Genomic DNA, 23,350 nt, shown 5'->3' on the forward strand with positions numbered 1-23,350 from the left:
ATTTTTAAATAAAACGAATGATTAAACAAAGTTAACGGTGTTATATATTTTAAAAATGACTTAGTATATTGCTTAGCTTGATCATCGTTGCAACTTGCAAGCACGGATGACTAAAAGTTCGTGAATGTATACCTCTGTCTAACACGTACTTATAGAAAACTGACTAGACAAAATTAGCTGCCTGCTTCTTTTGCATCAGTTTAGCATATTATATTTTTTGCTGCTCTGCTCCTGGATGTCAAACGCAATAATTTATTCGTTATTTAAAAATGTTAACAACACAAATAGTATATGTAGTAATATGTACACTCCCCTGCTAATTAACTTGCTGGAGTATGTGTGTGTGTGTGTGTGTGTATATATATATATATATATATATATATATATATATATATATATATATATATATATATATATATATATATATATATATATATATATATATATATATATATATATATATATATATATATATATATATACCTATATCAACCTAATTAAACCGAGAAGAAAAAGAAAAATGCAATATTGATGGAGTATCCAAGTCAGTTGATCTTACCTAATCAAACTACAAAAAGCTATATATACAGTTCTTTCAAGTATCTGCTAACAACGCACTAACTAGTGGACTAGCTAATCGTTCGTATCGTAGCTACAAATCTCCACCACTCGTTGACCAGCTATCTTCCTCTTGCCTTCCTTGCTGAGACTTGGAGTTCAACTTCACAGTCAAATTTTCCAGCCAGTACACACCCCACAATGCCCATCTCCTATATATACAAGCTTAATTAAGCTCATCGTCGAGCAACTAGCTATCTAGCTTAGCCTCGCTAAACCAACACCATCGTAAAAATCTCTTTGATAGTTGACATCGAGGCAGTGATTAATTAAGTAGCTAGCTAGTTACAGGCACAAGGAGAGAAACACCAATGGCATCAATGGCGCCATCGGCAATGGTGCTCATCGTCCTCCTCGTCCTGGTGGTTCTCCCGTCGAGCACTCTGTGCTCACGGGCGGGGCCTTCTTCCAAGCACGGCCATGGCGGTGGCCACGCCAAGCGCGTGCCGCCACCGGCGTCGGTACCGCCGCCGCCGCCGCCGCCACCCGCGCCGGCGGCGCTGGTGCGTGCCACCTGCAACTCCACCTCCTACTACGACCTCTGCGTCGCCGAGCTGTCCGCCGACCCGTCGAGCGCCACGGCCGACGTGCGCGGACTGTCGTCCATCGCCGTCTCCGCCGCCGCCGCCAACGCATCCGGGGCGGTGCAGGCGGCCTCGGCGCTGGCGAACGCGACCGACGCGGGGACGACGGCGGGCGTCGCCGGCGACGGCGGCGGCGCAGTCGTACAGAGGCTGCTCGCCACCTGCGCGGCCAAGTACGGCGACGCCCGCGACGCGCTCACCGCGGCCAAGGGCTCGATCGCGCAGCAGGACTACGACATGGCGTCCGTGCACGTCAGCGCCGCCGCGGAGTACCCGCAGGTGTGCAGGACGCTGTTCGGGCGGCAGAGCCCCGGAGACTACCCGCCGGAGCTCGCCGCGACAGAGGTGGCGCTCAGGCAGCTCTGCTCCGTCGCGCTCGACATCATCGCGCTCCTCAGCTCATCCAGCAACTAGCAGCTCTGCTTGTTACCGAGCTCAAGTTCACCCAACCAGCTAACTACTCGCAATTCGTATAGGTACAAATGGTGCAAATATAGTACTGTATAATACTACTGCATAGAATACATATACGTGTAATGACACGTATTTATCTTTTTTTTTGCAAGGGGCACGTATATCAATTAATTGTGTGTCCCAATTAATTAGAGTCGAATCCACTTGATATGTTCTTTTATTAATTTGTATTATCACTCCATAGAGGAGTTGCTGTAGTAGTGCAAAAGGTAGCATGCGGCCGCCGGCAGTATGCATGTATTTCACTTCTGTTTCAGTATAATAATGGCTATTCATATTTGTTGAATTAAAATGATGTGACTGCACACCCTTTTGTGTTTGATGATCATGTAGTTTATATTGGAATTCAAACGGGTTAAACCTCCATAATAACACTATGGTGGTACCATAGTGTATAGTGTTCGAATATCCTGAAGATGAAGATTAAGTGTTTCACGCAAAACGAGGTGGTAATAGCGTGTGATTAATTAAGTTTTAATTATTACAAACTTAAAAAATGGATTAATCCGATATTTTAGAACAATTTTCATATAGAAAGTTTTCGTACAAAATGCATCGTTTAGCAGTTTGAAAAGCGTGCCACGAATATCTAAAACTTTATATAGAAATGTTTCACAATCCCAATTCAAAGTTTCAAGTTGCTATACCCAACTTTGATTTATATTTTTTTTGGATAAATGGATCTTTTTAAATAACTAGCAAAATCTCTATGCGTTACAACAGCGAAGACTATATTTATGCGAAATTTCAAAGATAAATTATGATTTTTATATTTGATAATATGATTTCAAAATACACTAGAACTTATGAATAAATGTTCTCATGGATAAAGAAAGTGAGATTGAGAGTAGGGTGTCAGCTATCTAAGTCAGATATTGTGACTGATGTGTATATTTCACTGAAATAAATACAAGTCTTTGTACCTATACACAAAGGAAGTTGTAAAAAAGAGAATAGAAAATTTTACTTTGATGGCAAAAGAGAGAATACAGTTGTAACGAATGATAAAAGAAAATTTTCCCCATAAAAAACTGTGGTACTTCTAGTTATCTAAGTTATCTATTCTAATTCTAATATGATGTGTTGATTTCACTGACATCATTTTTTTCCATGTCATTAAATCTGCGACTCCATGGCTACAGATGCTGAGAGAAAGTCTCTTTACTCATTTTGTACCAATTGAGGACAATGCTAATGAATAGTTCAATGGTAGAATAGAGGAAGAGATCATTGGTTTCATTATTATGTTATTTATACCTCTGTTTTTTCTTGCAAACACAAAGAAACAATCAAAATTCCTTTTGTACCAATTGATTGAACCCTAACGGTATATAGGGGCATGGAAGAGATCCAAGCAAACACTTAGAGAAATAAATTAACTAGCACTATTCCTTTAATCAAATTAACTAAAATAGCATAGCATATAGACGAGACATAGAGAAGTAAGGAACATTAGGTAGTTGTTCCTTAGGGTTGAGGTTAGGATCAACAGAGAAGTGCACCTTTTGCACGAGACGCTCAATTTGTAGTTGCACTAAATAGGACCTAACCTAGTGCTTCACATATTGGCTAGCGTGAGTGGGTGTCTTCTAGCTAAATTTCAGCTTACTCTTGGGCCTAACCCAACCATTCATATGCAGTATCTGATTTTGTTGTAGATTTGCTAATACACCATAGGTAGACACTACCAGAGACCATAAAGATTTCTGGTCTCTGGTAATGAGAGGGGCGTCTAACGCAAGGCTAATCGCACTTCACCGGTGTATGCGAATTAAATGTGTTCCAACCCAGCCCACCTGTTTACAGTGCGTGTTCAATCGGCTTCCTACTCGGCTAGCTTGACAAATTTATAGAGTTGTAGAGTCCCCCCGATGCTAAATCTATAAGGAGGCCTTATATTTAGAAAATGTTATGAAATAAAAGAGCAGTTTATAGACTGAATTTGCCTAATATACCAAGGTCATAGCCACTTCTTACTTAATGCCATGTGTTCTACAATTCACTGTAAATATAATCTAGTGTCATTGTGTCATTATGCTTTGCTCATTCACGTTATGGCTGGGGATCTTCTATCCATATAGGAAGAACTAATCTACCAATCTAACGTTCCAACGTTCTCCCTCTCTAGCTATATCCTACAAAAGCAAAAAAAAAAAAGACTGAAATTAATGACGACTTGAATTATATGGGGAACACAATATGGTCACCTGAAAGTAGGTGAACACAATATGGGGAACACAAAAACTGGAAGGAGCTTATACTGGGTGATGGAGGTGGGTAGAACCATTGGATCGGAATATAATGCTCAAAACATCGTATGTGTCACGCCTAGAAAATATCTTTCCCGAACGCTAGTGTATTAATCCCGTCCCAGGAAAAGCCAGGGTACACTACAACAAACTTGATACAAAGACACATCTTTATTAATTAACACGATAGTATTTACATTATTACAAAGACACATTAGACCTGACAACAAAAGAAAAACAGCAGCGGACTAGCGGGCCTACGGCTCCATCTTCACAGGCGCTCAACTGGGGTATAAACCAGGACTCCACCTAAGACTTCTTCGAAAAGCTTCTCTGACTAGAGGGGGAAAGATTGATCGAGAATGAGTACAACCACCATACTCAGCAAGCCATGCCAGGAAATGAATTATAGTGCAAAGGGGAAAAGAGTTTGCATAATAGGGTTTATTTTTGCATAAAGCCAAAGTTGCAATATTTTCATGTTTTTAAAACATAGTTTAAACTCGGTCCTATTTCTAAGTAATATTACATGGTTGCGGACCCACGCATACCGGCCTTAAACCCAGGTTAACCACCTGTCCAAAGTTCCATGAATTCCATCATCACTTAGAAGAAATAACTTGGGTACATTGTTAGGCTTGCCCATAACCAAGGGCGCGGCTAATCGAATAGTTTTACTCTAATCAAAGGTGTACATCTTTACCCACAAGACACAATACTTGACTTCATGTCAGCCATGCATCGTGATACCTCAAAGGTACCCAAAAAGTAAAGATCGTGTCAAGACTATCTATGTAGCTCAACCCAAAATAGAAGGACCTGCTAAGGTTTTCGTCGCTCGCTGGACCCCGACAAGGTAAAGTTTGCCAAATCCCTCAGGACAAGACATGCCCCCTCGTGCTCCAGGTCAAAGTGGACCTCCCTGGCCCCAGACTTTTCTAAACTTCTAGTCAGGCCTTACCCATTAGACTTGTGGTTGCACTGTTATGCTTCGCAACAGAGGTCCGAAGACCGGTCCTTATAGTGGACGAGGTGCTTCTAACAAAAACCATGCACCTCGCGCCCCACCAAAACAGATTTAGGGAGTTCTGAATGAGATTCCATCATGTCCTGGCTCAACCAGCCATCTAATCATCATTCTTACACATTTTAGTTGTTGCCCACAGTCTAATTTATAAAAAGTGGTTCTATGTTGGATCTAAGCATAGATAAGCCTAACCTAGAGCAACTATTAAGTCCATCATATAGGGAGCCATACTAGTCATTTTATCATTTTCTTAAGGTTATCAAGAGCATATGTGTAGCAATTCAACAACATGGCTATATAACAAAGATCATAGGAGATACTAACTATTAAATAAAAAATAGTGAGCATCATAAAATTTACAAAAGCGATGCATATAGAAGTGAAACAACATAGTTTTGCAATAATAGGATTCAATATTTTCAAGGAATACGGTATGGCCTCTTCCGATGACTTCGGGAACTTCTAACACGACGACAACTACATGAACCACAAAACATGGCTACAAATCTAAAAAAGAAACTATAACGATACATAAAAACAACAATCACGGGTTCTCGAAGTTATAACAAAAATTAAACAATTTAACCGGGTCATGCATGGTCAAGAAATGACCATATGAATTTTAAGTGTAATTTAAATGGATATTTTTGAATTGTTTAATTATTATTATACCGTTAAATTATGTGTGATGTAATATCGCTCGAGAGAAATGATCGAGTGACTGGCAGGCAGGACCCACGAGTCAGATGGCTAGATCACCGTGGACCGGGTTCACAGAGATGATCCACAAAGAGAATGAAGTGAAACTCTATGTGTCAATCGAAACAAGCGGCTGACAAAGCGGGCCTCACACGAATGACACACGAGCTGCAGACGTGGGGAACCACACGATGGCCACGAGGAGGATGAGGAGAGGGCAGCAAGGGGAGAGTTCTCACCACGGGCACAACGCGGTGAATGAACAACGGTGGTGACCGACGACGAGCTTGGCGCGACGATGATGAACGGAGGACGGCGACGGAGATGAGCGGGGGGATGGCTCAGGCGACGAAGAAGCGAATGCTGGAGGACTTGGCGCTGCAGACTTGATGGCGACGACAGGCAGCACTTCTTCTTGATGGGAACAACGATAGGAGGGAGGCAACGATGATGGGGTGGCGTTCCGAGGGTCTTTAGGCAGCGAGGAGGTAATGCCAAGCTTGATCTTGATGCAGCGAGACCGGCGGTGATCACGACGCAATCGAACGGCACTCCAGTGAGGCGGGAGGGGCTGCCGGAGGAGGAGGATGACGACGGTGTTCTTCACTGTTCGCCAGTGAGGACGAGCTTCAGACTCGGGGAAGGGGACGCCGGGGACGAGCACGATGAGGCGCAGCCGATGGAAGCGATAGCACGGGCTGGCGGCGCCCGGCTCGACGGGGAGGGCCTGCCGAAGGTGGAGGACGACGACGTCCTCCTGGATGTCGGCGTCGACGGCGCTCCGGCTGGCCTCGGGCGGAACGCAGGCGAGGTCGGGGAAGATGAGGTCGCTGCGATGCCGAGGGAGGTGGTGGCAAGGTCTGGCGCTGCTCGGCACGATGGGGAGGGATGGCCGGAGTTGGCCGGTGTGGTGGAGAGAGAGGAAGACTCGAGGAGATGAGGGAAGACCGAGGGGGCTCGGGCGGCGTGTGTGGCGAGTGGGGGAGGTCGAGGCTCCCTTTTATAGGCCGGGGTAGAGGAGGGGAACGGCCGGGGAGCTCGCCGGCCTGCCATCAATGGCGGCGGTTCACCGGAGGTTAAATTCGACGATTAAAGGCCGAGTCAAGAGGGGAAAATATGGGGAAATTGATGATGAGGAGGAGAGAAGCCGATTTTTGCATTTGATTCGGAGGGGAAACGTCCGGGGAGGGAGATCGGCATGCCAGCGGTGCTTGAGTTCGGCCGGGACAGATGAACAGGCGGCTCGGCTGGAGGTGGAAGACGACCGGCGGCTGGGCCAGCTCGGCCGCCCGGAGGACTTAGGTCCAAGGGAGAGGGAAGAGAGTTGGGTCGAGGCGGCTGCAGCCCAAGAGGAAGAGAGGCCCGGGAGGGAGAGGTAGAGGGACAGAAGGGAGAGGAAAAAGTACACCGAAGGTCCTTCAACTTGTCAATCGAGTTACAAAATCGTCCCCCAACCACATATCCGATGTCTCCCAACTTATAAAACCACTGCAAACTAGGTCTCTCGGCGGTTTTGACTCCGGTTTTATCCGGTGTGGCAACTGACTCAGCGTGGGACCCATGTGGGCCCCACGCGTTAGCCTCTTCTTCCCCTCCTCTCTTCCTCTCTCCTCTCTTCTTCACGGGCGTCGGCGGGGGAGCAGCTGCACGGGTGGCAGCTGCACGGGTGCAGGCGGCGTGCGAGCCACCTCTCTGAGCTGCACGGGAGGCGGGCGGCGCGCGGCGCAGGCCTCTTCTTCCTTCTCCTCCTCGAGCCACGCTTGGGTGGCGGGTGGCAGAGCGGCGCGCGGGCGGGCGGCAGCAAGCGGGCGCAGATGGCGGGGGGAGGAGCTGCGCGCGGGCAAGTGGCAGAGTGGCGCGCGGGCAGGCGGTGGGTGGCGCAGGCCGCGGCTTCGCCACCTCCGCTTGTCTACCTCTTCGCTAGGAGCTGAAGCCTGGCAATACGGGTGTGGTCGCTGCAATGGCTGGCCATGGCTTGCTGAACTGGCACCTCTTGTCGTACACCTTGCACGCGAACGATGACGACGACGACCTTCTCTTGGGCAGATTGCAAGCACCACCTCCTCGCCGTCTTCTTCTTCTTTCCCGCCACCGGCGTCGAGCTCACGCTGGAGAAGAGCGCCCTCATCGGAGACATGGTTGCTGCCACGAGGATTACAGCCGCGAGGCAGCTGTTGCCGCCGCCTCCGCAGTCGGCGTCGTCGCCCGTGCGTAACATATATATATGTGTTGTGTGTGTGTGTGTGTGTGTGTGTGTGTGTGTGTGTGTGTGTGTGTGTGTGTGTATATATATATATATATATATATATATATATATATACAACTATACATATATATACACACACATATATACATATATATACACACACACACACACACACACACATATATATATATATATATATATATATATATATATATATATATATATATATATATATATATATATATATACATAGACATATATAAATATACATATATATATGTATACATATATATATATATATACATATACATATATACATACACATATACATACACATATATATACATACACATATACATACACATATATATATACATATACATATATATATATATATATTCATATATATATATATATATATGAAAAAATGCCCGTGCATTGTAACGGGTGAAGTCTAATTTAATCTTATTATTGTTATATGGTTTAGTTAAGATGAAATTCACTCCGTGAGTTCGCTTGGATATATATATATATATATATATATATATATATATATATATATATTTTAAAAAAATCATGAGCTGCAACTAGGAATCCGATCATGTCAAGTTAGTATGCAAGTTTTTTTAAACAGATTTCTTATATGGTTCCTTTTGTATTACCAAAAGTGAACGATATTAAAAACCAACTCAAATACGGATATGTATTTCTAAAAGCAAACGAACTTAAAAACCGACTCATACACGGATGACGTACCAAAATACCGGCAAAAACATATTCAATTTTTATAATAATAGAGATATATGTGGGCAATAATAATTAAGACTTCAAGGTTGAAAGTAATCAAAATTTACAAATGGATCCACTAGTTTACGTAGGTTTTATCTTCAACAAATGCAACATACGCCATAATTAAAAAATATTTGTGAATGGACATAGTTTGAGGACAGTATTCGGATCTTCAGTATGGTTGAGTGAAAACATTGTCGCCATAAAAGAAAACAATGATGACTCCATTTCTTGTGGGACCACCACCTATTTTCAGAATTACACAGTATAACGCAGACACTCACAACGCACACACACTCACCCCTATGAATGCACGTACGCAAATCCTACCCCTATCAGCATTTTGATGCTTGGTCACATCAAAGGTGTGTGGCTGTCCTTTTATATACAATCCAACTAAAACTAAAGATGACTATGAATGACCAAAATTGAAATAAAATATTACATAGCATCATCCGTATGACCCTTGGCGGTGTCGAACGTAACCCCATTCTACTGCCTAGCGATTGTTCAATAACAGCCAATTTTATCCAAGAATCGATGTTGATATATATTACAACAAGAGGACTCAAGACACGGATTACAACTGCAGTTTTATGATCAACGGGAGCTAGCACCATATAAGCAACAAGTGCAAAGGCAATTGTCAAGCTTGTGACCGAATTGGTCATGAGAAATGCGGATATCCCAAAGTTATATTGCCTTGTCCGCAAGTTAACCATAGAAGATCCTGAGTACATGAGACCGATGGTAGCTATTGACGAGCAAATGAATGCTAACGTATTAGCCATCATGAATGCATGAAAAGCATACCTCCTAGAAAATGTTGGTGTGCCTCCATAAGGGTGATCATCAGCTCTATATCCTCCAGGAAGAGCAAACATTGCACCAAACGTCACAGTCACAATTAGAACCGAACCAATGCCTAGTGTTTGTGTCGATTCTTGCATCCTGTCTAATTCTTCGGCCAGATCCTCTTTTGATACCACACGACGGCTATAGATTTCTTCGATGTGATCCCAGCGATCGTGATAGTGTTCAGAGCCAACTTGTTTGAGTGTCAAATATATGAGCTCCTCAGTGTTCTATATGAAAAAGAGGAATGTTGAGTTTGTATATTACCATGTGTTATCATTTGTAAATTTGCTTCGAATGGCAAAGGTTTGAAATAATAAAGGAAATTTCATGCATGCTATACGTACGTACCGCCGTATATTTCATCCCTCTGGGAAGCATACTTCTGGACAAATCGAGAGGAGTATGCCCACTATGATTTGTTAAATCTAAATTCACTTGAGGATTCCCTAAAAGAGCACAAAACAATCGAAGGTGATTGGCCTGGATAGCAAGGTGCAGTGCAGTGTTGCCATCCTTGTCTTGCATGTTCAAAATCCACTGTAACGACGTAGTCCGGCAAGCGAACCTAACAACAGCTAAATTCTGTTTCTCAACTGCGACATGGAGGAATGTCCTTCCCTTGGCATCGCGCAAACCCGCGCTGTTGGGGAACTTGTCGAGCAAAAAAACAACGGTAAGTTCTGCCCCCACGGCAACAGCGATGTGTACGGGAAACATTCAATTCTTGTCGGATTGATAGAATGGATCTACCTCACCAGTGTTTAACAGCATCGAGAGACTATGGGAAACACGAATAATCCAAGGATGTCTCCAATGGAATTTTCGATGCCATAGAGGAAAAGATGCGGCAAAATGAACAGGTGTACTCCCATTTTCGTCTCCTTGTTTTGTAAGGTTGCTGTTCCATTTCAATAGTAGTTCTAACACCGCTGTAAATGGAAGAACATTTTAGACACTAAGTAATCACAAGATTAGGTAAAAGAAAAACTAATTTCTGCTTTGAAGTTGGCAACTTCTGTAGAATTACGACAGGAAAAACTTGTTAGGAAACTAAAAAAAACATAGACACAAGAGAGCTTTTTTTCAAGGGTTGTGGAAATATATATATATATATGGGGACAGCAAGCGACACACAACTTCATTTGCAGAGAAATTAACAACCAATGAGCGAGAAAGTAATGATGTGGATTTTCATCCCTGAGAAAGTAATGATGTGGATTTTCATCCCTTGAGGGGATGTCCCCTCGTTGCTTGCATGTCATCTAAGTGGTTATTAAAAAATTGATTAAAAAATGACTACATAGATTAATATGAAATATATCACTCCACAAATATGCAAGACCGAATTAAATTTCTGCATGTTGCAACAAAAAGAACAAATTAAATCGAAAATAGTTATCGTACACTTGTAGTTATATTTGTTATTTTTGTTACAACTTGTATGAGTTAAATTTTGCTTTCATGTGTGGAGATATTCTCTCGAGAGATGAAAACACTTTTTCTAGAAAGTATAAGGTCCAAAAGGAACATGGAATTAATTGTGAAGCGAGTATACCTGTATGTCGAAGAAGAACAGCAGCATGTAGTGCATTTTGTCCATGTGGTCCGGAGTAGGATATATTCCCATTGCTCTTCTCATGTAGTATCTCAGCAATAGTGCCATTCCGTAGAGAGATAGCCAGGTACAAGGGTGAAGTGCCCTGTACTGGAAACAAAGCCAAATCTGGGTCCTCGTCCATTAGCCGCCGGACCATGTCACCATCTCCGGCGCGAACTGCATCGTGCAAGGCTGTTTCATTGCGCTCATTTTCAGTTCTCAGGAGTACCTTGCCAAACGATGCTGCTTGGCCACGTTCGACTTCGTGGTCTTCCCTAGCTTTGGCTAGAGCAATGAGACGAGAGGCCATCTCCAACCTCCTGGCCCTGGCAGCGCAATGCAGGGCCGTGTCACCCTTGTCGTTAGTCGCCAACAGTAGGCGCCTGGCTCTGTTGCAGATGATTTCAGCGCACTCCAAGAAGTTGGCGGCGTTACCATGGGTGGCCACCACGTGCAGCGCGGTGTCACCTTCAACGGTGATGCCCTCCAGGAGCGGCGCGTCAGGTGGTGGTAGCCGTCGAGTGGACTGATGACCAACGGCAACGGCGGCACCGGCGCCGCCTTCTTCTACTTCGTCGAGAGCTTGCTGATGGGTCGACGGCCACCGCCCATCGGCGCCGGAGGCGTCCCCAGCAAGCATGGCGTGAAATGCACGAGCCGTCATTGTCGGCAGCGGCTCTCGCGCGTCTTCTCTGCAGAAAAGAAAGTAGAAAACCTCGCAAGCACCAAAGGATGCTGCTGCTAGCAGCAGCGGATTCATTACTGCACGGGCTGCCGCAGGCTTCTCTGCAGCAGGCTGGTTGGTGGTTGACGCCAAAACCACCATCATCTTCGAAGCGTCTTCCTTGTGCACAAGCTCCTTGAGAAGTTTGCGATCTTCAGGGCATTCCGCCATCAGCAGTTTGGCGTCCTTCGCCACCGGAGGAGCTTTTGCAGCAGTGCCGCCAGTGGTAGAATAAGGCTCCTCTCGGTTCGCCATTTCCAATGTTGGATGACGTGAATTAAGGTGGGGTGTTTGGATGGATTCAAGTGCAAGCCGAGGGGCAGACTTCTTATATAGTTGCTCAAACAAGGGTCTGCCAACATTTGGGCCTGTCATCCTGTTATGGTTTCGTTCAAAGCTCCATGTAATACCTTTTCTCAAGAAAAGATAAATACTACCTCCGTCCCAAAATATAATAACTTTTGGCTATGAATCATAGCTAAATATGCTTATATTTTGGGATAGAGGGAGTAGATATTTAACTATTTGCTACTTTAGATATGGTGTTTAACAATTTTCTAGCTGAACTCATATGTGATAGATACATTGGGGTGCACATGTCATAAATATATGAGTGGCAAAGAGTTAAATACCACATCACAGAGTGGCAAATAGTAAAATGCCCCAGAATAAAAACATTGGCTCTCAGTCTCTTTTGGGCCACGGCAAAGAGGAAAAAAGCATATTCCAAAGTTCATTAGTCTCTGCACTGTCATTTGTAATCTTGTCATATTTTTTAGTGGGGTAACTGACCTTCTTTTTTTAACAAAGTCGCCTAGGGCATCTTATATCTGACCATACCATAAAAGAAAATTGCAATTAAATTTGATAAAGCCTTCTTCTCCAACCCATCCAGCATCCATGGATACTCTTAAGGCCCTGTTTGATTCAATTTAGGATTATTATAATCTGGATTATTAGGAGTAAGTTAAAACAAACAAGTAGATTATTATGATAGATTATTACTCCCTCCTTTCTATATTATAAGACTTTCTAGCATTGCTCACATTCGTATAGATGTTAATAAATCTGGATACGTATATATGTCTAGATTCATTAACATCTATATGAATGTGGACAATGCTAGAAAGTCTTATAATATGAAACGGAGGAAGTATAATCTATAAGCCAGATTAGTATAATCTAATAATCTCCTCTGGAGGAGCTTTTTCCAGATTATTGAGTGGCTAAAGACCCACTACCCTTAGATGCCTCCAATAATCCAGAGAAATAAATAACTCGCAGCTTATTATAATTCAACTTTAGAGTAATCTGATTTAATAATCTGGATTACAACAATCTTAAACTGAAACAAACAGGCCTTTGTTTCACATCCCCACCGACTTACTCGCTGGTGGATGAGAGGACAAATAGACAACAAAGCAAAATCTGGATGAACCTAATTGCATAGTGGGGTAACGGACTAACTTGTGGTGAAAATTTCCCGTTTGTTTAAAATATTCTAAAATAATTGGCGACATTCGTACAACATATATATACCACCTCACAAAGTTAGTACAAACACAACTCAGAATATATTAAAAAGATAAATTCACCATATAAATAATAGTGGTACTATTCTATCTATATTATCCTTTTTTTAATGTGTAGGTCGAATTTAAACTTTTTTTGGTGGAGTGATAGGCGTTGCTAACTATATATTATTAATATTTTTTAAAAAAAATAACCTTTCATTGAATTTGGAAGAAAAAGGTGTCAAGGGGACATCCCTCAAGGATTAGAATCTGTTTCCCCTTTCTTGTGCATTTATGTAAGATCGATCGCTATTTCAATAAGCTAAGGCATAAGCTAAGGCGCTAAGTTACTGCACCTTTATGACTCTTAAGTTAAATACTATATATTGTTATTACTATATACTAACTATGTCTTAAATTTTGTTGTCCAGATATATAGGTATAATTCCTTATATTTTAAGATATAGGTAGTATCGTATTGTATATATATATTACCCTGTGTGTAGAAAACAATACTAAAAGGACCCCTGGTCATTTTCATTCTAGTTCACCACTGGAAGTACTCATACTACTTGAGTGCAAAAAAGTGCTACTCGCTCCGTCTAAACATAGAATATGGACTGTCAGATTGTGTCCAATCTAGTACATTTTGGGATGAAGGGAGTAAAGTATGTATTAATACTTTTACCCTACATCCTTTAGGGCCACAGTCGATACCATGTTTTTTTTCTAAAGGTACCGTCCATCATATTATGGTTTGTTTTTTTCTAAAGGTATTGTCCATCGTATCCTGGTTTTCTAAGTTTCAGCTTTGCAACATTATAAAAATATTGTTCGTTTCATTTACTTCTAGCTTAACAAAAATCTCAAAACAATAGTTTTAGTTTGACTAATTGATTATTCAAAACTTTGTTATCATTTTTTCTGACGATTTCCCACAAATTTTGTTTCTATTAATATCGTTTTTCTTGTTTCTTCTTGTTTTCTCTTTTCCCTTTTCCTTTTCCTTTTCCTCCTTTTCCATTTTCCTCTAATGTTTTTTTTTCTTTCATATTTTCCTTTTCCTTTTTCTCTTTCTCTTTCGTCTTTCCTACAAGTACAAAATAAATCTCAAACCCTTGATTCTTATGATTTTATTTTTACTGTTGGGAATATTAGCTTATGCGTAATGAGCATAGCTCAACTAGTTAGATTCTTTATGGTGAAACTTTCTCACTTGGATTCAAAGGCCTATTTCCGAAAATAATGTTTAGCTAACTAGTTGAGCTATAAAAATTTAGCTAACATTATCCTACCAAACGATTTGAACTATTTTCGAAAATATTAGTTAACATTGTCCTACCAAAAGATTGATAGTGCCAAAATTTGTCTAGATTTTGGTTATACCTATAAATTGGTAAGGTAGAGAACCAAATGTGCGCTACATTTTTCTATCCTGCACAAACTAGTACAGGAGAGGAGATGCACTTCTAGTCAAATATATGTGGAACAATGCATACCTAATAGCGGATAAAAATTGCATGCCCAAGCATAAGAAGAAAGAAGGGGCGAGGAGGGCAATAGGGAGGAGCATGTGCAGCTAGTGTTGAGAATATAGGCATATAATGATTTAATATATTCCATAAATAAATCATGACATTACAGATGTATACTAGCATTAACGCATCATTAGATCTACACATGTAAACTAAGCAGTAAAACATGAATAGATCAAATATGCGCAACATGTCGAACACATACCGAGGTGGCGGAAAGACCGGTTGCTCGGCAGGAACTACTCGCGGTTGCGAGCGTCGACGAAGGCGCGAAGCACGCGAGCGGAGAGGAAGGCGAGCCGTCGCGGACGAACAGGGAGCAGTCGCGCGAAGCGCTTCCCAAAAACCTTATTGCCGCCTTCTCCCAGAGCAGGACATCGAAGGCAGAGGTTCCGGAGACCTGCTCTCCCGATCGCCGGTGCACGCCGACGAGCGGGATGGAGTAGTCTACGAGCGACGGCGCAGTACAGAGTAGGAGGCAAACCCTAGATTGATTTCACGTGTGTTGCGTGAAGGCGGCGGCTCGGTTTATATAGAGATAGGTCGCTTGATCAGGGCGCCCGCACGATCTCCACTCCGCGTAACCGAACTAGATAAGTCGCGCGTAACTTATCCGGACTCCACGCCGTTTTCACGCACCGGATTTTTCGGAATGTTTCCAACAACAAAACAAATCCGAATTTTCCTGCAGCAAAACAAAACAGCAAAAGGAGGCTGCATCTGCGCAAGGGTGAGGAGCCAATTTTGCGGACCATTCAACGCGTACGTCGTGCACGCGTGCCGCCTGCCCTGCCCTGCCCTGCCCTGCCCGACCAGGCGAGGCGAGCGCGCGCGTGTGTTCCCCCTCTTCTCTCCACCACACATGCTTCAAGTGGTTAGGAGGGCATCGTCCCTTTTAAGGAGGTCCCCCTCTCCTAGAATAAGCAAGGTGGTACTAAACTCCACATGCATGCAATCCATGAGGTGGGCTTTTGTGATTTTCCAAAGAATTAATCTTCGAATGGGCCTTAGCCCATCTATCAATTCCAACAATCCCCCACCAAATCTCAAAATCCCACTGAGATTTGCCTTTTCCAATGTACTGTTTATATACCAGCGGTTCGATGGAGACCGATTAAGGTTGAACATCCACCTAGAACTCCAAGCTACACTTACTCACAACTTGAACAATGGACTACGCCTTGAATTGCAAGTCTTATGCAAGCAAGTTTCACTCAGAGTCTTATTTGGTACTAGACCGTCTATAGACTACCCCTCGGGTGGAGTGTATAAGTCATACTCCTAGGTCTTTAGTAAGCTTCCAAGAAGATTCACCCAAAATCTTCATAGACTGCGACCAACAGTCAAGCTTATAAAGGTGAGTTCTTTCAAGAATGCTCTGCAAGACAGCATCTTCGCTAATTAAAGCCAACAGAACTCATTAAGGCATAGCCAACCTGCCTTGCAGCTCACGAGAGTACATGCATCTTCACTTAGAGAGGGTATAGATTGGTACTCTCCTCTAGTTTACTAATGGTTTGTTCTTCCCAGGTTCTAATTCACGGGATCTCCGATCACATAGACTGGGTTACCTCCATAGTATAACTCACATGGGTCTCAAACCCATCTCCTTCGATGCATTGTCTATCACATTTTGTGATAGTCCCTTTGTGAAGGGATCTGCGAGGTTTCTAGCTGTTTGGATGTAATCCAACGTTATAACTCCGGAGTTTCTCAATTTCCTGACAGACTTCAATCGTCTTTTCACATGTCTAGACGATTTCATATTATCCTTAGAACTATTCACTTTGACAATTACCGTTTGATTGTCACAGTTCATAAGGATAGCCGGCACCGGTTTTTCAACAATAGGCAGATCCATTAATAGATCACGCAGCCATTCTGCCTCAACAGTAGCAGTATCCAGTGCCGTCAGTTCTGCTTCCATGGTTGACCTCGTCAAAATGGTCTGTTTGCAAGACCTCCACGAAACAGCACCACCACCCAGTGTAAAGACATCCACTAGTGGCTTTGATCTCATCCACATCAGAGATCCGGTTAGAATCACTATATCCCTCCAGTACCGCAGGATACCCAGAATAGTGAAGCCCCAATTCCATAGTACCTTTCAAATAGCGCATTACTCGCTCAAGTGCATGCCAGTGATCATCTCCCGGATTAGAGGTAAACCGGCTCAACTTGCTCACAGCAAAGGAGATATCAGGCCTAGTTGCACTAGCCAGGTACATCAGCGAGCCAATGATTTGGGAGTATTGCAGTTAATTCCTAGCAATTCTCTTGTTCTTGCAAAGCAACGAGCTAGGATCATAAGGTGTTGGAGAAGACTTACTATCAATGTAGCCAAAGCGATTCAAGATCTTCTCCACATAATGGGACTGCAAGAGTATAATCCCATTCTCACCTCTAATTAGCTTAATGTTTAAAATAACGTCAGCTACTCCCAAATCCTTCATATCAAAATTTTGAGACAAGAATGATTTAACCTCATTTATCACCTCAAGATTTGTCCCAAATATCAGTATGTCATCAACATACAAGCACAGAATAACTCCCTCACCCCCACCATGGCGATAGTACACACATTTATCTGCCTCATTGACTGCAAAGCCTGCAGATGTCAATGTTTTGTCAAATTTCTCATGCCATTGCTTAGGAGCTTGTTTCAGACCATACAAAGACTTCAACAATTTGCACACTTTGCCTTCTTGACCTTCAACTACAAACCCATCAGGTTGATCCATATAGATCTCCTCATCCAGCTCTCCATTAAGAAAAGTTGTCTTAACGTCCATTTGATGAACGAGAAGACCATGTGAGGCTGCTAGGGAAAGTAGCACACGAATTGTGGTCAATCTAGCAACAGGTGAGTAAGTGTCAAAGAAATCTTCGCCTTCTTTCTGAGTATAGCCCTTAGCAACAAGCCGAGCCTTGTACTTTTCAATAGTACCGTCAGGCCTGAGCTTCTTCTTGAACACCCACTTGCACCCCACAGGTTTACATCCATAGGGTCGCTCTGTCACCTCCCAAGTCCCGTTAGCGATAATGGAATCCATTTCACTACGGACAACCTCCTTCCAGTAGTCTGCATCAAGAGATGCGTATGCTTCTGAAATTGACTTAGGAGTGTCATCCACGAGATACACAGTGAAATCATCACCAAAAGACTTAGCCGTCCTTTGTCTCTTGCTCCTTCAAGGAGCTTCACTGTCATCCTCCTCAGTGACATGTTCATGTATATGTTCAGTTTGTTCTGGTGGTGTGATTGAACTGGGAATTATTTCAGAGGGTTGGCTAGAACTACTATGTGTATCCTTCATTGGGAAAAAGCTCTCAAAGAAGGTAGCATCACGAGACTCCATAATTATACCAACATGCATGTCAGGTACCTCAGATTTAACTATTAAAAATCTATATGCAATGCTATGGTGAGCATATCCCAGAAAGACATAGTCCACAGTCTTAGGTCCAAGTTTGCGCTTCTTCGTTATTAGTACATTGACTTTCACCAAGCACCCCCATGTGCGCAAGTAAGAAAGTGATGGTTTTCTCCCAATCCATATCTCATATGCTGTTTTGTCCTTATTTCTGTTAGGAACTCTGTTTAACACATGATTCGAGGTCAACAATGCCTCCCCCCACCATGCCTTAGGTAGTCCCACGGTGTCCAACATGGCATTCACCAAGTCGATTAGTGTGCGGTTCTTCCTTTCAGCAATCCCATTAGATTCGGGAGAATAGGGAGGCGTCCTCTCATGTATAATGACATGTTCCTCACAGAATAAGTCAAACTCGTTTGAGAAAAACTCTCCACCACGACCAGACCTAAGTCTTTTTATCTTTCTGTCAAGTTGATTTTCAACTTCTGCCTTATAAATTTTAAAATAGTCTAGAGCCTCGTCTTTCGTTTTCAACAAGTACACATAGCAAAATCTAGTAGCATCATCAATCAACGTCATGAAATATCGTTTTCCACCCTTCGTCAACACCCCATTCATTTCACAAAGATCTGAATGTAGGAGTTCTAGTGGTGCCAAGTTTCTCTCCTCGGCAGCCTTATGAGGCTTGCGAGGTTGCTTCGATTGCACACAACTATGGCACTTAGAACCTTTGACAATGGAAAAGTTAGGAATTAAACACATGCTGGAAAGCCGAGACATCAAGCCAAAATTAATATGACATAAACGTGAGTGCCAAACATTAGCCTCATCATCCACACTGCCACAAATATGGTTCACAGACTTATTGCAGAAATCAGAAAGGGAAAAGCGGAACAGGCCTCCGCACTCATAACCTTTACCAATAAAATATCCATGTTTAGACACGACTACTTTATTAGACTCAAAAACCAACTTAAATCCGTCTCTAGTCAGACGGGAGCCACTAACAAGATTCCTGTCGATAGAAGGGATATGTTGCACGTTCTTCAGCTGCACGATCTTTTTCGAAGTAAACTTTAGATCTACCGTGCCAACACTATGAACAGAAGCATGTGACCCATTCCCCATTAGGACGGTGGAACCCCGTGTGACCTGATAAGAAGAAAACAATGAGATGTCAGCACAAACATGTACATTGGCCCCAGTATCAACCCACCAATTAGTAGACTGATTAACTGAAAAAACAGTAGGTAAATTACCATACCCGCTTCCATCTCCAGTGTTGCCAATGGTCACATTAGCAGACTTAGAAGTCTGCCCTGCAGGTGCCTTCATCCCCTTGCGCTGTGGACACTTCCTAGCCATATGACCAGGTTGCCCACACACAAAGCAAGTCCTCTCATCCTAGTTAGGATTGTTGTTGTTCTTCTTCTGCTTCTTGAAGTTGGTGGTCTGTTAAGCTTTGTATTTCCCCTTGCTCTTGTTCTGGGCCTTGTACACAACATTGGCACTCGACTGCCCACCATCGCCCTTAGACGCGATGTCTTTTTCCCGAGCTTTCTCCTCAACATCAAGAGACGCTATCAACCCCTCAACGGAGTATTCCTGTCTCTTGTGTTTGAGTGCAGTACCGAAACCTCTCCAAGATGGAGGTAGTTTCGCAATAATGCACACGGCCACAAATTTGTCGGGTAAGACACACTTAAGGAGTTCGAGTTCCTTAGCCATGGTTTGTATCTCATGAGCCTGTTTGACTACAGAACGGTTGTCAGCCATCTTGTAGTCATGAAACTGCTCCATGATATACAGATCATTGCTAGCATTTGTAGCACCGAATTTAGTATTTAGTGCATCCCACAACTCCTTAGCGTCGGTCATATGCATACACACCTCGACCAGACGATCGCCAAGCACGCTAAGAATGCATCCCACAAAGAGAGTAGTGGCCTCATCGAATTCTTTCTGCTGATCAGCATTAAGAACGCCCATAGGCTTGCCAGTACTCACCCAGAAGCATTTCATAGCTGTCAGCCACAGAGTGACCCTGATCTGCCATCTCTTAAAGTGCACACCGGTGAATTTATCCGGTTTCAGTGCATCGGCAAAACCAACCATAGTAAAATCATAGCGTCTATAATAAGGTTTTTGGATTGTTGAGAATATAGGCATATAATGATTTAATATATTCCATAAATAAATCATGACATTACAGATGTATACTAGCATTAACGCATCATTAGATCTACACATGTAAACTAAGCAGTAAAACATGAACAGATCAAATATGCGCAACATGTCGAACACGTACCGAGGTGGCGGAAAGACCGGTTGCTCGGCAGGAACTACTCGCGGTTGCGAGCATTGACGAAGGCGCAAAGCACGCGAGCGGAGAGGAAGGCGAGCCGTCGCGGACAAACAGGGAGCAGTCGCGCGAAGCGCTTCCCAAAAACCTTATTGCGGCCTTCTCCCGGTGCAGGACGTCGAAGGCAGAGGTTCCGGAGACCTGCTCTCCCGATCGCTGGTGCACGCCGGGAGCGGGATGGAGTAGTCTACGAGCGACGGCGCAGTACAGAGTAGGAGGCAAACCCTAGATTGATTTCGCGTGTGTTGTGTGAAGGCGGCGGCTCAGTTTATATAGAGATAGGTTGCTTGATCAGGGCGCCCGCACGATCTCCACTCCGCGTAACCGAACTGGAAAAGTCGCGCGTGACTTATCCGGACTCCACGCCGTTTTCACGCACCGGATTTTTTGGAATGTTTCCAACAACAAAACAAAACTGCAAAAGGAGGCTGCATCTGCGCAAGGGTGAGGAGCCAACCCAATTTTGCGGACCATTCGACGCGTACGTCATGCAAGCACGCCGCTTGCCCTGCCCGGCGAGGCAAGGCGAGCGCGCGCGTGTTCCCCCTCTTCTCTCCACCACACATGCTTCAAGTGGTTAGGAGGGCATCCTCCCTTTTAAGGAGGTCCCCCTCTCCTAGAATAAGCAAGGTGATACTAAACTCCTCATGCATGCCATCCCATGAGGTGAGCTTTTGTGATTTTCCAAAGAATTAATCTTCGAATGTGCCTTAGCCCATCTATTAATTCCAACAGCTAGTACCAGGAGCAGAGAAAAGGAAAAGAAGTGGAACAAAAGAGAAGATCAGAAGAAGAGGAAAAAGGAAAAGGAAATAAGAGGAGGAGGAGAAAAGGAAGAAAAGGGTGGAGGGAGCAAAGGTAGGGTTTTATTACGATTTCTGGTTTCAACGTTAATATGGATTTTGATATCATGTATTGTAAATCGTGGGAGAAATATAATCAGTTACATGTTAATTGGGAATCCACTGATACCTTGATCATGTTGATGTCCTATTTTTTAGAAAATGATTTGCAGCTAATAGGTGTTATAACAATAATCTGCCTGAAACTTATTTTTTAAACAAATGCTGGAAATTAGCCATTGTGCTTGGAGTTTGAACAAGGGGATGTCCGAACACATTTTATGGCTGGTAGAGGATGCGTTGGCTGCGTGTATCAGTTTTTTTTTTAGGGAAATGGGTAAAACCAGCCTCTACATCCAACCAAATGTGCAGTTAAAGCATAATCATGTGCATATGGTTTATAAGGAAAGGTTAATAACCATTTTCACATGCTTCCTTACTGTGTACCTCAGTGTATTAAGAACAGTACAAAAATTGGATAGGCTGAGTGAAGCATGTTTGTCAAGTAGCCTAAAAGCGGGCGTATTGATATATTATATGTTTGTAGTGGTATATTCAGGAAAACTTTAGAGCTCAGACAAATCTAACTACGTGTAAGCAAAAATTCTATTGTGCATGGACTAGTGAGCTAGCCAGGATGGTGGCTCTGCCGCTACATATCGTGGGTAAAATAGAACCCCTGTACAAATTAAAGAAAATGTGATCATCACTATTTGGTTTCTGAATTTAAACTTATGTTTGTGGAAGGTTCTGGCTTCTGCAGATAATTGAAAGTACGTTCAGTAGCCAATCTATATATTTTTAACAAAATCAATATTCATAAAAAATAAACTTTGTCCAAAACTTGGCACGCTTTTCAAACTGCTAAACAGTGTATTTCGTGCGAAAACTTTATATATGAAAGTTCTAAAATATTAGATTAATCCATTTTTTTTAAGTTTGTAATGATTAAAACTCAATTAATCACACGTTATTATCACCTCGTTTTGCGTGAAACACTTAATCATTATCTCCATCTTCATCTTCGGATATTCAAACACCACCTTTATTCATTGCCCTTTCATATTTATTCTAGGTTTCTATTCTTCTATTTTTCCTTGCTGAATACTTTTATACTCATTACTCACCACTGCCTTCTTATTTCAATTTTAAATACTTTATTTCCTAATTACGCACAAGTAGAACATGGATCTCAAAAGTTCTTCCACCATGACAATCTTGACAGATGAAATACATGGGTAGAAATTAATTAGAAAACATGATCAGATTTGTTGATTTAATGTTTATAATTTAGCTTTATTTGTACATGTAACATTTAGAACTTATATTTATTTTGTAGTTGTACTAATTTTTGTTGAAATTATAAGCACATAATGATTTAATTTATTCCATAAATAAATCATGACATTGCAGATGTAAACTAGCATGAACACATCATTATATCTACACATGTAAACTAAGCAGTAAAACATGAACAGATCAAATATGCGTAACATGTCGAACACGTACCGAGATGGCAGAAAGACCGGTTGCTCGGCAGGAACTACTCGCGGTTGCAGGCGTCGACAAAGGCACGCAGCACGTGAGCGAAGAGGAAGGCGAGCCGTCGCGGACGAACAGGGAGCAGTCACACGAAGCGCTTCCCAAAAACCTTAATACCGCCTTCTCCCGATGCAGGACGTCGAAGGCAGAGGTTTCGGAGACATGCTCTCCCGATCGCCGGTGCACGCCGGCGAGCGCGATGGAGTAGTCTACGAGCGACGGCGTAGCACAGAGTAGGAGGCAAACCCTAGATTGATTTTGCGTGTGTTGCGTGTAGGCGGCGGCTCGGTTTATATAGAGATAGGTCGCTTGACCAGGGCGCCCGCACGATCTCCACTCCGCGTAACCGAACA

General features: G+C 43.0%; 1 protein-coding gene and 1 pseudogene across 1 annotated transcript; one reads left to right on the forward strand and one right to left on the reverse strand.

Moving 5' to 3' along the window:
• Positions 1-809: 809 nt before the first annotated feature.
• Positions 810-1,836, forward strand: LOC127757852 (pectinesterase inhibitor 28-like). The gene has a single exon (XM_052283432.1). It carries the CDS (start codon positions 930-932, stop codon positions 1,614-1,616), a length of 687 nt encoding a protein of 228 aa, XP_052139392.1. The 5' UTR covers positions 810-929; the 3' UTR covers positions 1,617-1,836.
• Positions 1,837-9,005: 7,169 nt separating this feature from the next.
• Positions 9,006-12,200, reverse strand: LOC127756764 (ankyrin repeat-containing protein At5g02620-like; annotated as a pseudogene).
• Positions 12,201-23,350: the final 11,150 nt, after the last annotated feature.

Source organism: Oryza glaberrima, chromosome 12 (assembly GCF_000147395.1).
Source record: "Oryza glaberrima chromosome 12, OglaRS2, whole genome shotgun sequence".
Classification (NCBI taxonomy): domain Eukaryota; kingdom Viridiplantae; phylum Streptophyta; class Magnoliopsida; order Poales; family Poaceae; genus Oryza; species Oryza glaberrima.

What these genes read in the sequence shown, in the direction of transcription:
- LOC127757852 (XM_052283432.1), top strand. Translation starts at nt 930, where the DNA reads ATGGCATCAATGGCGCCATCGGCAATGGTGCTCATCGTCCTCCTCGTC.